The sequence below is a fragment of the Sylvia atricapilla genome, chromosome 8 (genome assembly GCF_009819655.1).
Source record: "Sylvia atricapilla isolate bSylAtr1 chromosome 8, bSylAtr1.pri, whole genome shotgun sequence".
NCBI classification, from domain to species: Eukaryota; Metazoa; Chordata; class Aves; order Passeriformes; family Sylviidae; genus Sylvia; species Sylvia atricapilla.
In genome coordinates this window covers 12262333-12280108 of record NC_089147.1, presented here as the reverse complement: position 1 = coordinate 12280108, position 17776 = coordinate 12262333, and the positions used below count along the sequence as shown (strand labels likewise).

At 46.4% G+C, this 17776-nt stretch overlaps 1 protein-coding gene across 3 annotated transcripts in view; it reads right to left on the bottom strand.

The window, feature by feature from the left end:
* SH3PXD2A (SH3 and PX domains 2A) overlaps positions 1-17776 on the bottom strand; it is a 247959-nt gene that overhangs the window by 173927 nt on the left and 56256 nt on the right. For all 3 annotated transcript variants that reach the window (XM_066323649.1, XM_066323650.1, XM_066323646.1), the window contains exon 3: positions 4670-4745. In XM_066323649.1, the coding sequence (XP_066179746.1) occupies positions 4670-4745 (76 nt within the window). The remainder of the gene's footprint in view (positions 1-4669; positions 4746-17776) is intronic.

Genomic DNA, 17776 nt, shown 5'->3' with positions numbered 1-17776 from the left:
CTTTTCCTCAGCTTCGTCTGACAGCACTGGAAAGGGGAGGGGAAAAAACCAAACCCAACACCTCAAAGCGAAACCAAGAAGCAGACACAAGCACCTGGGATGCAGTTCATCGGCAGATCTCCTTCCCCACCGCAGCCCGGGCAGAAACAGAGGTGAGGAAGGTCCCAGGCGGCCCTGGCGAGAGGTTATTCCCCATGCTCCCGCGCTGTGCGAAGCGGGGAGGCTCCCGCGGGCAGCCCCGGTACCGGGGCGGTGCTGGCCCGGCCGCCCGCGCCCTCCCCCACAGAACCTCTCCCTTCCCGCGGCCCTCCTGACTCACACATGGCTCTGCCCTCGGCCGGGCTCGCCCCTCCGGCTCCCCTGTGCTGCAGGAACAGCCTGCAGCAAACCTCGGGCTGCCAGACTGGGCCTTCTCTGGGAAGCGGGAGCCTTGCCCAGGGATTAGGCGGCCGGGCAAAGGCCTCCAGGCAGGGAACAGCTCATCCCGCTCCCACCCACCGCTCCGGGCGGGAGCGACTCGCCACGGCTCTGGAGCAGAAAACAGGGCCCAACTCGCACTACCAGCAGGCATCTCTGCCGCCCTGGATTTGCTGCCTGTCCTTAAACGCCTCAGCAGCACACAGTGTGCTCCTGCTACCCACGAAGGAGAAAGTCCTAGAGACCCCTCTGAGATGGTACCACAGCGTTTCCCCTTCTCAGGGGCGAAGCAGGTCAGCGGGGCACAGCGAGGTGACAGCAGCTGGGTGACATCTCATCCCCCATGCTGGCATCCCTCCCAGTGCCCTGGGACACAGCCACCAAGCTACACTGCCAGCATGTGCCCTCAAAATGGATAATTTCTTCTTTCCTCACCCTAGTCAAGGAAAGAGGAACACTTGAGTGGGAAAAAAAAGGAAGACAGAAGATGCCTCTCTGGTAGAAGCTCCGAGGCATGAAGGCAGGGACTGGAGCCAGGCTGGCGTGTAAGTCCTCCAGCTGCCTGACCAAGCTGGTAGGGCAGCCTGCACTGATCATCCTGCTCCCCTGGGATGGGACTCAGCTTCCCAAGGGTTAGGAAAACCAGGCACACAAAGCAGTCTCCTCAAACAGGATGTCTCCCTCTCCAGGCAGCATGGAAGCTGCAGAGCAGACACTCAGTGAAGATTTTTCCCTTCTGGCACATCCTATGTAAAACTCTCCTGTTTCTTCAGTGGGGTCAAAAACAGCTTGAAGTCCGGCAGGGATCAAGCTGGAATCTCTGTGGGAAATGCAAGGGGCTGCCATCATCAATGGCCAGCCCTCCATGCCATGGCAAGCCCAAGCCTCTCTCCAAGGCAGGGATCTGAAGCCCAGCAGACACAATGATTTCATGCCATGCAGCGCGTTTTCCCCAGGGCTGCACTTTGGAATACACAGCGGAGCAAGAAGAGCTGACATCCCTCCAGCTTTGTCTCCAGATGGCTCCCCCACTTAGTGCCAAGAGAAATTAAAAACATGCAAGCCCTGGAGTCTTGGGTCAACCACTGCAAAACTGTTGATCCCAGAGTTGCACTGCACTGTCTCTTGCCATTTCATTTGCCACTGTGGTCTCCAGAAGCTCAGCAGACGAGTCTTCTCCTTCCAGCTGAAATTCCTTCAATAATTACCTCAAGATCCCTGAAAAAGGGAGCCCAAATCCAAACCCCCTTTTCTCTGCTCACTTAGATGTAAAAGTACCTGATAGGTAGGGAGCAAAACTACTCCTCCACACTCCAAAGATCGTTCTTCAGATATGCAGCAGGAGAGGTGATGGAGAAATCAGTGTATTGCAAATGGGCTCGACCAACAGCCACACTAGTACATTCAAACAGCACTTTCCATCCACGTCTTCTTGGAGCAACAAACTGTCTTTTCTCTAGAGGGTTTTTTGAAGCAAATTTTATTCTGACTCTTCCACAGTCTCCCTCCAAAGAAAAAAAGATTCATACCACTACCTACAAAAATGCTCTCTGGCCAATCCACAGAGCTTCTTATGCAGTTTTCTTGCACACAACTCCTCCTGATGCAGGATTTTTCAACTTTAAAAGGGGAAATCAGAGAGAAGAATGGAAAAACTCATGAGAAGAAGAAAAAATTAGGAAAAGAGACGAAAATATGACTTTAGCCCTCTCAGTATGGTTTTTAAAAAATCACAAAAAAATTGAAGGCAAGGAACTCACTCTCAAAAGGAAAAAAAAAAAAACCTACAAAATTGTCCACAGGAGATTTTCTACAGGACTATCTGGCACTGTTTATAATTTCCTAGCACCTCTTCATGGCACTGAAGGCCATTGACTCCTTGTTTGTGTAAGGGAGAAGTGATGGCAAATATATTTGAAGAAAGAAATTGATGAAAATAAGATAAAGGTGTCTGAAGAAAAGAAGAACTGCACTTTCCTACTGCTGAACCCATTCTCCTTGGGGGGGCAAGCCTCTGAACCCCATTACATTTTCCTTGGTTTTACAGGTAAAAGGCTTCCAGCACAATCAAGCACTAATTATTATTTCAGGAGAGCACTGACAAACTGGAGTTTGGAACAGGATGGAATATGCCAACTTCCTAAGCCAGAGTGGATGGGGGGATTTGTCCTGCCCTGCAAGTGGCACAGCAACCCCTGGGCATTCAGAACCCAGCGTGCAGAGCCACTCCAGCTTGGCCAAATCAGGCCCACAACAAGCAAGCAGGACCATATCATCTTTATAAAGTAGGATTTAAGTACAAACATCTGCCTTGCCATTTTTTAATTAAGGGAGTTTATAGCTAGGTATTCATTTCCGTAATCCACGGCTCCAGCTACAGAACTGCCATGCATATTCTAATTTTGGCAGCTAGTTTATTTAACAGAGTTTGACATTGTTTGACATTTAGCTGAGTCACCTTGTTCTTGGGTAAAGCAACAAGGGCTGTTCAGCAGTTCAACAAGAAAGAGGCAGAGATTTGATATCAAAAGTAGAACATATATCACAGAAATTTTAAATTAAATACAGCTGAGGTCTATTCTGTTCTGGCAGCTTCTCTCTTTGGGACACTAAGTCAACCCAAATGTTTTCCAGATATAACTCTTCCCCTCAAGGACGTGTGGCACTACCATCTCCCTCGTGTTTCTGGAGGGTGGGAAGGGTAGGAAGTGTTGCCATGGGCATATGGGGTTTATCTCACCCTCTGCAAATATCACGCACCCATATATCAGAACATCCATCACTAGGATCTGCACAAAAGCTGAGGAGCAGCCACCTGCAGTCAGCCAACATTTTTCTAGGAGAAAATAAAACTGATAGGCCAGTGACAGTCAATACAGGAGGAAGAAATGCTACCTACAGACAGGATTTTCCTACAGCACCTCATGTGAAGCCATTTGCACTCCTGTAGTAGAACCTCAAAATGATTTCCAGTAAGAAAAGCAGACCAGCAGTATCCATTCTTATCAAAAAGAGGTTTCATAAAGTGATTTTTCAATGAGTTTGTTGGTGGTACAGCTAAAAAGAGAGCCCACTCTTAGACTTCTCATGCCAGATAGGAAATGGACGGCAACACCACCTTCCTCTGGCTACAGAGTCTGGATGCAGCACAGAACACTGCAGAGAAAAAACCTCAAGCCTGGGACTGCCTTCCACAAAGTCTGTGGAGGCTGCCAAGACACTGCCAGGCAGCTGTGCTGTCCTGCTGTGGCTCTGATGCTTGTGTTGTGTATTTGGGCTGCTGGTTTTAAATGCCCTACTCCCCAATAACCTTGGAACTGTGCTCACCACACATCTGGAGGTGTGCTTTGCCTACAAATAGTGTTAGGGACCACAGCATGCTCCTGGAGAGGACTAAGCTCTCCCATCCCAGCTTCTCTTCACAGAGGAGAACTTAAGGGAAGAGCTGGGATCTCCTTTTTATAGCAAGAGACAGAACAGACCTTTAAACAGGCTGAAAATACTACATTTATCCTGGCAGGCAGTGCAGCGAGCCAAACTTTAAGCCAACAGCCAGAATCATGCAGGAAGACAAGAGGGAGCTGGCCAGAGCCTGCAATTCCACGAGCACACTGTGGTCTGGCTCATCTCCCCCATGCCATCCCTGCAGCCTCTGCTGGAAGAAGCTGTGTGGAAGTGTGTGCTGTTACCCCGAGAACAGGATACACATCATGTTCATGCCCCCTACAAAAGGTGTCAGAGGGACAGTATCTCAGGTTAAAAAGATAAGTAAATATCTTTTTGGCCAGCATTGCAGAAATCCCTATTTGCATTTAACCTTCCTTCAGTTTCCTTTCTATCACAGGGCAACTCCAGTTATTCATTCCTTATTGTACAGTGTCTGCAGAGCCACAGCATGCAGAAGTGACAAAGACTGACTGTGGTCCCCAGTGGTCTCCCAAATGGTGGCTGCCTGGTTGCACCCCAAAGACAGAGACCCCCAGAAGTCATCAAATCCCTTTGTGTAACAGGGCATGAGCCAACCTGAATCTGAACAGCTGATGCAAGATCCCCTGAGAGCAGGTCTTTTAAACACCATGCCAGCTATTTTAGGAGGAGGTGCAGGTCTGGTATCACAAGGCTGGGTGTATGAGCTCCCAGGGAAAAGGCATTTATATGAATGGTCACAGAAAGTACTAGAGGCAGTAGCTGGGGAACTGCAGTCTCCAGCTGCTCTCAGCCATCTTATTTAGGGCTTTCCCCACAGCATTACCTGGTAGAAAAGGAATGATTCTTTGCTTGGGATCTTTCTGGCCTCCTTCAATAGGGAATTTGTCCAGAAGCTGCATCTGCAAAGAAAGCACAACAAACATCTTAGGGGGAAACATGGACCACCTGCATAGGGACCAGGGGATCTCTTGGTTTGTGTGGGGTTTAAGACAAAAGCAACTGCAGGAATTCCTTTGTCTTGTTGGAGAGGAGCCGAGCCTGTACTTAAAAAGGTATGATACAGTTAACTCCAAGAAAGGGAGGGCAAGTTTCTGGCAGCACAAAGGAGCTGGGACAGGGCCCAGGCAGGCAGCTTCTGGCCTTGCTGTCATTCTAAAATTAGGCTCTCAGTTTTTGCTACAAAACACATGCCTTGTCTCTAATACACAGACTGCCTGTGCTGGTGGAGCAACAGGTTTTACCTGTCCATGTGACAGACCACCCTCCTGGTTAAAAATGCTGCTCAAGCACACAGATTAAAGCATACCTAATAAGACACCTGCTCTGCTTTTATGGCAGAGCCAGAAAGACACACTGCCCTGGTCTGGTAAAAAAGAGCTGTTCTCCCAGGGAGACAGAGATGGAGTTTTAGGGAATACCTTCCACTGCAGTCCCTACACGGAGGACAGCAGGCAAGGGGCTTCGGAGAGCAAAGTATCCCAGAGAACACCAGCCCCACTAATGGCCTGAAAGCACAGCTCAAGGTGGGTGTGCTCTCAGCCTAGTACCCTTTAGCACGTGGTTTCCTAGCCTAGGAAAGCTGCATGCTGATTTGACATTCCTAAAAGAGCCCTATGATATATCCTTGGAGAATGAGACCTGATGGACAAGTACCACTGAGGCTGAAGACCAGCTGAAAGGCCTCAGACAGAAAGATGCACCTGCTCTAGTGACACCTTCATGGACTTGCCCCAGAAAAGATCAACTCCAACCCTGACAACTGCCAGAGCCTCTCATCTCTCCCATTCATCCTCTGCAACCTTTTGCTCTCATTCAGCATGTGGTGCTACCAAGACAGAGACCCAAATCTTCACATTCTTTTTCATTTCTCCCCATGTTTCCTATGCACGATGTCTCTGTGATGCTCAATGTCCCCTCCCTACTCAGAAGCCCTGGCTCCCTTAGGCAAGGGGAACTCCAAAGCTCCTGCCAGCCCCAGGGCCCCATTCCAACAGACCAGGAGAGACATCTTTAAACTCACAATCCACAGCTCCCGTGATCTCTGAGGAAGGCGAGGAAGGAAAAACAAGCAGTTGTGTTACTTGCCCCTGCAGAACCCCCATCTCCTCACCTCAACTGGATCTACAGCTCAAGACAAACATGCAAGGTGGCAGCAAGAGCTGGGGGAAGGGAGGGGATGCTCATCAATCAGCATTTAATCTCATCAGTGCTACGTGTCCAACAGGGAGGCTGTGCAAGTTAACAGTGGTTTTGCTAGCTCGACAGATTTTCTTTTAAAAATATTTTTTTGCTAACTTGGGGAAAAATCAGTCAGAATTATTTTTTTTACTTTTTACTGGTTTTGTTTTAAGCACGCAGAATCCCTCTCGTCTTCCACCACACACAACCTCTCCAGCGATTTCACCATATGGCACAGCAAACCAAAGATCAAGAGGAAACCCAGGAGTAGAAGGAACATCTGTGCAGGAGAAGAACTTAAAAGATCCCACATGTTTCCCCATCAGGGAGTCAGCCTGGTAAATAAATAGACTATAACTTTGCGGATTGTTAGCTAACTCACTTTTCTGCCTACAGAGACACGTTTTTTATTAAAAATGGGAAATTTTGTTTTCTTGTAGGTAGAGCTCTGGATGTCTGAGGTCAGGCATGGGCAGGAGCTCCCTTCAAAGAAGAGGGGGAAAAAAAGAGGGGGAGAGAACCCCCACCTACTGACTTGAAGTTTCGCTGTTGCTACAGTTTTAGCCAGGAAAGCAATTCTCACTTTGCCATGTGGTGACTGATTGAAGCTGGAACTGATACAGTCAAATTCCCAGGGTTATTCTTGGAGTTAGATTAGCTTGGTTAATACAAGCCTTTTTAACCACATCAAGAGAGCCACAGTGTGTATAACTTAGTGCTATTTATCTAAAGGGTGGATATCAGCAAAATAGATACAATAAACTGAAGCTGGAAGAGTTTGGCTAAGCTTCCCTAGACTACACTTTCCACCCCAGCTCTTGCCTCCACTGGGAAGGTCTTTGGATGGCAAGGAGCTGGGGGAGGCAGGGGCACTCCGGAAGCCATGGATCCTTCAGGATGTTAAAGTCAAATAAAGTGCAGAAGAAGGAGGGAGCCTTCCTCAGCACTTTCCTGCACCCAGTTCTGCCATTCAAAGCCAGTGCAAGTTAGAGCTAAAGTCCTAGAAAAGCAGGATTCTGTATCCTCCCACCCACAGAGAAGGATGCAAAGTGGAAGATGAGGAAGAGATGTACACAGGAGAAAAAAACAAACCAAACTATCAGTGGAACCTGATTGAAATATCCCAAATCTTCCAAAGATGATGGGGTATCCCGAGCCAATGCCTAACATTCCCACTCAGCCCAGCTCTGGTAAGAGGAGACAAAAGCAGTAGCTGGCAATGAAGAAAGTTAGGGGCTGAGCTACCAAAACTCCTCATAGGCACAGCCCTTTCCTCACATGATTAACAGACAAAGACCAATAAACAGATTTTCAGTTCTCTTAATTAGATGTCTGCAGAGCATCTGAAAGTCAAAAACTCTTTTGTCTGTGACAAATGTTTTTCCATTAAAGGAAGTTATTCTTGTTATAACTGCAAATACACATATGATTGATGAAAAAACTCTTCACCTAATGCCCCCAGTTACTCTGCTCATACATGGGCAGTCTCTACAAGTTCTTGCACACATCTTTGATATGTGACAGTTAACTTAGGGAAAAAGTTTGCTAAATCAGAAAGCAATTCTGTCACCTGGAATAAAATCATCCCATGATTGCATGGCATGAAGGCAAAGAAGGGAAGTCTGCATGTAGAGTCCCAAAGAATTGAATTAGGAATGTAGTTGGCTTTGGGCAGACAGGAAAACATAGCTGGGCAGTGCATTTTGACAAAACTGGAGGAGCTCAGTCCATCTGCTTACAATGAGGAGGAGCCTCCAATTGCATGCCTGGTGTAGCGAGCAGAAAGAAACCTGTTACCATGTCCCTGTATCACAGGGTGGAGGATCCGTTTGGAAACAGGGAGGGTATATGGAAACCAGGAAGTGACATTTCCATCCATTCAGGCAGTCTGGAATCAGGCTGAACAAACACATCCCACTCTCACTTCTGGCACAACAGATGCATGTCCACAAATAACTCACCACCAAAACTGCCCCTCCAGTCTTTGTCTCTCCAGAGTGCTCTGGGTTTGCTGACAACTTTCCTACTGAAGTCCTGCACAGTTCTGCCTTCTGTTCCACACACCTTCCTTCTTGCCTCTGCCAAAACTCCTTTAAAAGACCTGCTACAAAACCTTGTGGTCCAGATTATGACTTTCTTGCAGTGGTCAGCAAATGACCATCAGTTAATCTCATAAAAAATCAAGGTAAAAGATCAACTCATGTGAGTTGCTGCTCATTAAAATGAAAGCAGACTCAAGAGCACTGGCCTGCTCCACTCCTTTCTATTTGTACATAACCATGAAATCACTTGACTTGCAAGAATGAAATAGGAAGGTTTCAGAATATCAACTCAACCACTTCCCCAGGCATCTTCCTTCTCACGTCTTCTGCTTCAGGACACCTTTACTTAAAATGCAAACATGTCATGAAGAAAGAGCCACTCCTGCACATAAGAATCATTTGGGTTTGCCAGATAACAGCATCTCTGGTCATTTCACATCAGCTCTGCTGTGAAGGTAAGATTCCATCTCTGTCTGCCTTGCAATGGTAGTACCTGGTTAAAAAACTTAATAAAGAAAAGCAAGCACCCTTTGAGATGCCACAAGCAGCATCTCTGAGGATGCAAAGCCAAGTGGCTTCCTGATAATTTACTTTTTACATTTTACCTATCTTGGTTAAATTTTCATGAAGCAACATTTCTTTCTGCTGCAGACATAAGGACTTACAGCACCCAAGACTAAGAGGCAACTTCTCTTTTGAAGAAAAGGCTTTTATTCTGCTAAAAATCAATCAGTGCAGGGCTCATGAAGGTATAAACTGTTCAATGGCTTGACCCTGTGGCATTTGCCAGCAGAAACTTTGTTCCTGGTTTGGTTCCGAGGTTTTGGAAGTTTGTGGAAGTTTGTGTCCAAATCCACACAAAGTAAAATTAGCCCACTGAGACAGTTACCTGACCTTCCCCTATGCCTTATACCACAGACTATAGATGGGTTCCTGCTGGGCTGTTGGTTCCTCCCTTTCCTTTCTTGCAGCAGGTTTAATTCCTCTGGTTAGAAGAATGAAGTTCTCCTCTTAAAATGAGCAAATGAGGACACCCACATAACCTCTTAGTGTGGAAATCTTTCTGGTTCCTTTTCAAGTAGATGCAGGTTTGCCACGTGCAGAGATAAAAATCAAAGCTCTGCAGGAGGTCAGCACTGCAGTCATGGGGAGATTTATTTATAACACAGAGATCCTGAGGATGATTTTCATGCAAGTCCTTTACTTTGCCAAGCAAAATGACATCCACCACTGCAAAATGATAAAGGACTCTGACCTTCTACAGAGAGAGATGAGGCCTCTCTCCCTTTCCAGGGTATCATTTACTTGTGTCCCAGAGAAAGAGCAGTTGAAAATCAAACCGTGACCAAGAGCAGCAGACTTTTTGCAAGGTGTCCCTAGAAACCCCAATTTGCCACCTTACTCCTGGTCATTCAACTGGTCCCAAGACTAGAGTTCTTCCTACACTGAATGCCAAGAGGCACATCAGCTTCCCTTTTTCCAAGTGCTCATCAGAAAATGCATTTTTCATTAAAAATGAGATAAGCTGACAATAACTTTAGATTGACAGACTTTAAAGGTAAAGTATATGAGGACAGTCAGGCATCAGGCACATCCATTCTCACAAGGCTGATCTGATCTCAAAGTCCCAAGGAGAAAAGAAGAGCTACGGCCAGCTGGGAGATGAGGAAGAGGAGAGGAGGCATCTGTGCATGTATGGGCTTGTGTGCAAACTTCTGAGAGAGTCTGCCAAAGAAACTGGAAGAAAAGGAAAGAAACTGCCAGGGATCTGAAACTAGTGATGATGGAACTCACACCTCAGCAAGAGGGGTTAAGGGCATCTGCAAATCAGAAAAGACTGAAAGTCTCTAATGCAGATAACACAAGTTTAGATGAGGAGAGGTAAGATACCAGAATAGGAGCTATTAATTAAACCCCTGAGGAGCTGCAGTAATTTCCTTTCATTTTGAAGTTGGAAACCAGCTGTGCTGCTTGCTGACAGGATTGATGGTTTCAGCATCATCAGCTATATTTTGAATTATAAACCATGTGATCTGCAGGAAAGGGAATGGCCAGGATGGGTTTGAATTCTGTCATCTGCCAGAGTTTTCCAGTGGATGAACCTCTCTGGTTCTGTCTGCACCTGCAAAATGTGAGACAGATCTCAGGTAGGTGGCATGAGATTTAATCAAGAGCCATCAAAGGCTCTGAGCCCTATGCTGCAGAGCAGGAGTCAGAGATTGAATTCAGAGGAACTACACTCATCAAAACCCAGCAGGACAAAAGCAAATGGAAGAAGTATTATTGGTGGTTTTCAGATATGATTATGCTCTCATTTGTGGGCTTGTCTATCTATAGCATATTCCAAATTCTGGTTAACCAGGGAATCCAAAGGGGTCTTTCACTTAAGGAAGATGGCTGGCTACCATTTCCAGAGAATGGATCTCATGCTGCTCAGTAACGTATCAACATATAAATGACAGGTGAAAACAAGCAAGAGAGTGGAGAACACAAGAGACCATCTCCATAGATTCACTTCTACATACTGGTCAAGAGAAGATAATTTCTTCAATTGTTTGGTTTTAGAATAGATGTTTGTTAAGGTTAATTAGCGGAGCATCCATGATGTAAGTTGAAGGACCTCATTCACTCCGGCTCAGGACCATACCTGCTGGGATCAGTGACATTAGGAGATACATGGCAGGGAATGAAACCTCTGCTGCTGGGGCAGATCTCTCCACAGCTGTTAAAGAACTTTCTTTAGATTTCTCTGAGCTTCTTTTTATTTCTCCTCTGCTTCACCCTCCCACAGGAACAACAAACCAGTTCTCACAGACACAAGACAGCAGGCGGCCTGCTTAACTCCCACCCCTTCAAAATTGGCCAGAGCAGGGCTGTTCCTGAACATAACACCAACTAGGAAAAGTTGCAAAAGATCTTTGGGTGAGGATGTGGAACAGACTGAGCCAGGAGAGCTCATCTGTTAGCCGCTCACACGCAGAACTGACATCTTACACAGCAGAAGGAGGTGAAACTCCATCTCTTCCTAAAGCAGTAATGGGTTCCACAATGCAGCAGGAAAACTATATCAGGCAGCCAGCAACACTGGCTCCCTTGTGGTGTTACATGATGCCATAGCATGCAAGAGAAGTGCAATAATTCAATCCCTGAAAAGCAGCAGCAACTGCTTTCCTTTTATTTCGAAAGAAAAAAAAATACAGCAAAAAGTCATCCGGATAAGCTGACATGCCTGACAATTACAGCATTATAGGATATGTTCTGAATTAAATATAGTGCAATCCGTGAGAAAGTCAAACAAAAGCAGGAAAATGCATATAAAATAAAGAGAACAGACATTTACAGCATGGTGTAATCCTCAAAGGGAAAATGCCTTTCTCAGGTCTGAAAATATCTACAAGAAATCTTGGAAATCTTATAAACCTCCCAGTATCCAACTAAAAAAGCCAGGGGAGTAGAAGACAGGGAGCAGAAACTGGGGGTCTTTCCTCAACAGGATCCATCAAAATTTTCCAGCTGAGACCTTTGGGTTTTTCCATAAAGAAATGCAGTTTTCTCTAAAGGCTCCGCAGAACGAGCCCAGCGTTTGTGGCTAACACAGCCTGGCAAAACATTCTGAGGTGCTGGTTTGGGATGACAGAGGCACTTGGTGCATCTCTGAAGAGCTTCTCAGAAAGCCCACACTGTCCTTTCACAGAGCAGCTATTGAAGTCTCCTGCCAGAAGCATTTTCTTTCCCCACTGCTAAATTAAACTGGCCTCATCCAACTTAACCACACTGGAAGATGCTTGGACAAAGGCTGCTTCATACTTTTCCATCTATCCATGGTGATTATACATCCCCTGTTACTCTGGTGTCTACAGAGGATTTGTCCCAACAGCATCCCTGGGAACTAAGGCCACATCACAATGCCTGTTTTAGAGAGATGAATGCTGCAGTTACGTGGCACCACAGGGTCATGCCGAGATGTCAGAGCCATGCTGATGCCATTCCCCATCAGGTCAATTAGCTTCTGGGGAAGGCTCATAATTTCCTGATGGGATGCAAGCAATTTGCCGGATTTTTTCCCAGAGCTGGCACATCCAGAGCCAGCCCAGGTGCTCAGGCTGCCCAACCTAGGCATGTTCCAAAAGGCTCATTACAGGTCACAGTAAAAATCCTGTCTGGAAGAAGAGCTAACTTAAAAATAAGAACATCTTTCCTTACATCCTGCAATTTTTTGTCCTTACAAAACCCACAGTGTTCTTTCAGATTGCACATAAGCAACAAGAGACCAGCATGTCCCAGTGAGAGACACTGCACTAATAGTGCCCTTGGACACTCAGCTCTGGCCTTCACATAGCAGAACTGCATCTGACAGCACTGTCAGAGCAGAGGTTCCAGTTTTAAACACAACGGCAAGTCTAAAAGCTTCACTGAAAGGGAGAACAGCACCAAGGTCACTTCCATTAATCACTGCTTCCTACATCACTTAGGCATTTAAAAAACTATTTACTCTCCATCCTTCTTTAAATTTCAACTCTTTCAAGCCAATGACTAAAACACAGTGCAGCCCCACTAAGACTTTAGGGTTTATCAGTTCACCGTTTTTACCAAGCCACTCTAAAGGCCTCCCAATGTGAAAACTGAGAGTCCTGCCCTAAATTCATGCAAGTAGGAGCAGCTCAACTCAGCTCAGCCCAGCACAAAGGCTGGATGGATTGGTGGGAGGCTGCAGAGCTTAAAAAACCCCTCTGGTATTTAAAAATAAACCACCCTGGCAGCAGCATCAAGCACTGCACTGCAGCTGCAAGCAGGGTGCTTGAGGAGGCATTCCAAAAGCAGCACAAGGGCCATTAGCAGAGTGCTGGTATTAATTGCATCCTTACTGTTAGCAAACACACACCAAATATTGTCAGCATGGTTTACGGGGAACCAAACTCCTGCTTTGCTCTGTAACATGACAGATTTAGGATGGCATCTTGTGAGAATGGGGGCTGCCCTTCATTAATGGGTCCCCTTGTTTGCCAGGGTGACTCCTCCTGGGTTCAGGCACTCCCCAAAAGGGATGTCAAGAGCTGGAGAATCACATCAGTCATGCAACGCCCTTTTCTACCCTTCCTCACTCCTCTTTCATGAAGAGGTAACACTGGATTTTCATGTGTTTTGGGCAGACAGCCAGACCCCATCTTTGCAAACTGATTTTGTTTGAACTGGTGCAAAGTCTGGAAGGGAAACTCTCTGAAATCAAATTTACACATTGGATAGTCATTGAACTTGCACCCACAGAATCCATCCTTAGAGAGTCTTCTAAATTGATCACACAGTTCTGACCATAGTTTTAACTAAATCCTGTTAAAAACACACCCTCATTTAAATTTGTAGAGGTTTATGTATCTGCAACAGTTCTTCCCTGCTCACTGTTAAAAGAGAGATGAGACTTCAGCTACAAATGTATGAAACTTAATCCCTCTGTTTTCATAATCTACAGCTTCTCTACAGCCTGTTAGCTTTGCTTGATATATTGTCCCCTGGAAACCATGAGTAACTTCAATATTGAAAACAGAAACAATAGCTCTGGACACAATGGCACATTTTACTTCACAAACTCCATCTGAAATGGTATCTACTCATCTCTGTAGGACACTTCTCATAGCTCTGGGGAGAGCATCTGCCAGAGGAGAGCGACCGCCCAGCGCAGTACAATGAGGAAACTGTGCCAAGCACAACATAACCACAGGTTTTAACTCCATGCTGGGAGGAGACTCCTTTGTCTTCTTTTCTTCCTCCCTCCCTACCTCCAAACCCCAAGATGTTTTGCCTGCGTATCTGGTTCCAAACACATGTGTATCTTGTCTTTGAGGGGATTTAGAAAGGAGTACAGACAACAAATCCCACCACCTGAGTGGGCAGAGAGAGCTGCACACATGTAACAGATACCTTGCTGTGGGCCTCCATGAAGGTAATAAGCAGCCAGCAGGACAGGAGGTTTCCAAGAGCTTGGAGTCAGCTGGCAGCTTTACACCTCAGCCCCAGCACAGGCCCTTCAGCTCAGGCACTGCCCAGCCTTGGGTGCCGTGCTGGCTTCTCCCCAGGATGCTCATGTGGCACATGGGGACAGGAGAGGTGGTCAGTGCCTGGGAAGGGCAGATTCCAAAAGCATTGGCTGTCCAGTTGGGCTTGCAGTGCAGGGAGGAAAGTATTTACACACTAGAACACAATGTGAGAATAAACCTAGGTTTGCAAGAATCTGTCTTTACTGGTTCTTACTGTAACAGCATGTCAGAGATTGGGTTCTCTCTGTAGATTTATTTCTGGACAGGAAGGACAAAGTTCATAGGTATCAGAAATTTGTTTCAAAGAGCTCTCCCATCACTAGTACAACCACACAACACAGGCACCTGAGCTGCCAGACCAGCAATCAGACCCACAGCAGCTACTTCTGATCCCTGCCCCAACATCCAGCATGGACAACTTTCTCTCTTTAAAAGCAAAAGGGGAATTTGGGTAAAATCTGAGTTCATAAAGTCCATGCCCAGAAGGAGAATCCCAGGGGACCTAGGACCAGACCTGTCCCAAAGGAGGAGGCACCCTAAGAAGGGAGGCTAGGACTGAAATCTTATTTTTGTAAGTACAAGTCTGCCTGAGCACTTCCATTAATTTAATTGAGAACGAAAGCAAACCCTGGGAAAGTAGACGGGCTTGGATGGTGTCCACGGCGGCTGCATGTGCTGCTCAGAGCCGGGTGGGCACTCCAAGTGTTTACAGGGCCTCCGCGTTACGCTCTGCATGCTCCAGCCCTGCTCTGGGATTTTCATTCAGATAATAATCATCCATCTCTGGACGCATTCCTTGTGGACCAGATGCTACTCTGTGTATCATACCAACTAATCACATGTAATATTTGGCAGAGTATGAAAAGCATTGATGGCGGTCTTTGACAATGGTAGGGGTTATTTTAGTCTTTTTTTATCTCAGTAGCTTTTAAGTGGCACAGGCGCGTTGTCAAGAAATACTGTCAGGGCTGTGACTTTTCCAAACTTGCAGATGAGAAAACTGCTACGAGTTGTGAGAGAGAAAGAACACGCGGAGGCAGATGATTGCACCGGGAGGAGAGGGACTCCTTCCAGCTCTGTCCTCCCACAGGAGGTTTCCTGCCTAGATCCCTGCCCGGTGCCATTTGCAAGATCCGATGGTGAGACCGTGGTCAGCAGTACCAGGTATAAGAGGTACCCAACACATTGTTACTCACCAGGTAACCCAGAACAGGGCCACCTTGAAAGCCAGAGCTGTTGTGCCCATCCCTGCCAGGGCAGCAGCAGAGTTTTAAGCCAAGGGTGGCCACAGGGCCATGTGGGCTCAGCACCAGCACCCATGGATTCACAAGCAGTTGGGTACATGTCCACCTTGTCAGGGAGCATTTCTGCCTCCTCTCCTCTGGCAGATACTCTTCCAGTAACACAAGGAGCAGTGCAGCATCAGGAACAGTTTTTACCTCCCTCCTCAACTAGGCATGTACTCAATCATAGAACAAAACCACAAGTGTTCTCCAGCCTGCTTGGCCACACATGCAAACCATGGTGGCCAGCTGAAGGGTACACACTGATGCAAGGTATGCTTGGGTGATTCAAGAAAAGGGTGCTGGGGAAAGCAAGCCACAGGAAATTGTAGCCACAACTCATCACATCCAGCAGCTCCTTCCCAAATATTTCCAAGGGGAAGAAGGTGACCTACAAACTACTCAGATGGGCAGGCTGATGTCCATCCAGGACATCCAGCAGTGATGATGCAGATTTCTATGCCTTTTCACATCCTGTGACCAACTTTAGAAGCTGGATGGGGCAGACTGGCAGGACAAACAAGCATGACAGACATTTGTGCCCTGCTGGGCACTGTGCAGGCATCCAGGGCTATTTCTCATCCTCCTTGTGGATTTGCACTTGTCTATTCTCTCCTCCTCTCCATCACACAAAGCCACAATAAAGGGACATCAGAAAGATGTTCAGATTGTGGAAACATCCTCAAAAATGAGTTGAAAAGTCCAAGCCTAGCCAACAAGCTGCAGGTACCACACAGCTCTCTTCTGCCCTAGCCCCTGGCTCAGGTAGGAAATTAACATTTCACAGACTCCTCCTGAAAATACATGATGATATTTTGTCACAGAAAGTGTCCAGGAAGACACTAACTTTCATCAAAGAAATTCAAGCCATATCCATGCCCTGTAATTCCCTTATGAGCAGCAGTGAAGCTGTCTGATGGCACTGCCCTATGAGATCTGGCTGCTGGTTTTGAAAGCCCACATGATCCTTATGTCCTCCACAGGATTATCTGTATTTAGCACCTCAGCATTATGGTTGTAAGAAATCAGGTCTAGGGAACTGCCATCTGCAGAACCCAGCACTAAAAATCCAATTAAGTAAATAAAAGAAAAAGATACCAAGAAAGAAGTGAACTGAGGAGAAGGTGGGAAGAGGAATGACACATCAACTGCTTTCTACCGGGCACAAGCAACTTCAAAAATTGAGTTCCACGTATGCACTCTCCTAAGAGAGAATAAGAAAAGTATCAGAGCACAGGATGGCCCATTTTCCATCAGAAAGCAAGACACCAACCTCATCAAAGCACAGGTGCTGCCAACCTTCCTTTGTCATCAAACATGGGCAGAAAAGGCATGGGAGGGCAGCAACTACACTCCCATGGTCAGCACAGAGAACGCTCTTCGCCAGCAACCCAGATGCAAAGTTATCTTGCTTAATTAGGGCTTCCTTTGGCTCCATTAACTGACCAAATAAATTACACTACCAGACACACACATACACACAAATAAATATTTTGCTGAGCCAGGTGCAATTGTTTCTAGGCCTTCATCTGGGACTGCTGCACGTCTCTGTATGAGGTCAGGTGCTAGAGAACACTGTGCTGGCCAAGAACAAAGAAAAACCTGAGAGTGGCTGAGGAACAACAGAAACGAAACTCAGAAGAAATTTTTCCACCCCAACAGGTGCAGAGATGTGATTACATGTGCCTCAAAACTCAGGCTTTCAACATAGCCTGAGTGTCACACTGCAGATCCAATATGGTCAAGGAGGCTTTGAAATCCCACCCCTACTTTGAACCCTGCAGATCAGTATCAGCCTGGGGAAGGATTTGAAGCTGGAGGAAGATGCTCACGTTTCGAAAGCAATTGCCAGCAGGGGAATGGGAGGCAAAGGGGCTGTTCTCCATTACAAGAGAAACTGCAAGAGCAGCTTGGGCAGGTGATCCCCTTGCCTGAATTTGGGACTGAACAGCACTAAACACAACAAGTACAATACAAACTTGAAAACAAAAACAGATTTTCCTTCCTAACCACACTGAGACATGCAACAAGGTAAACTGCAAGACAGCTTCACTTGCCTTTCCATTAAAACTGAGCAAAGGAATAGGATTCAAGCACCAATTCTGCTGACAGATGGCCTGACACTGTAATAGTATCTCATCTACTTAAAAGCATCTCTCAAATGTCAGAGGTAGAAAAAGAACTCCAGACTTCATATCCTGACTCTGAATGAGCCCCTCGAGGTATTGCTTCCATATTTGATCCATGCAGAAAGAATCTATTTCTATCATCAGATAGGAACATAGAGAAAGAAGGAAAAAGGAAAAACTGAGATGAGGAAGAGATACTGCTGGAGAGTTACAGGGTTGATTCTGGGTATTATGCTGACTTGCAAGAGTCTGACAGTTCTGGGACA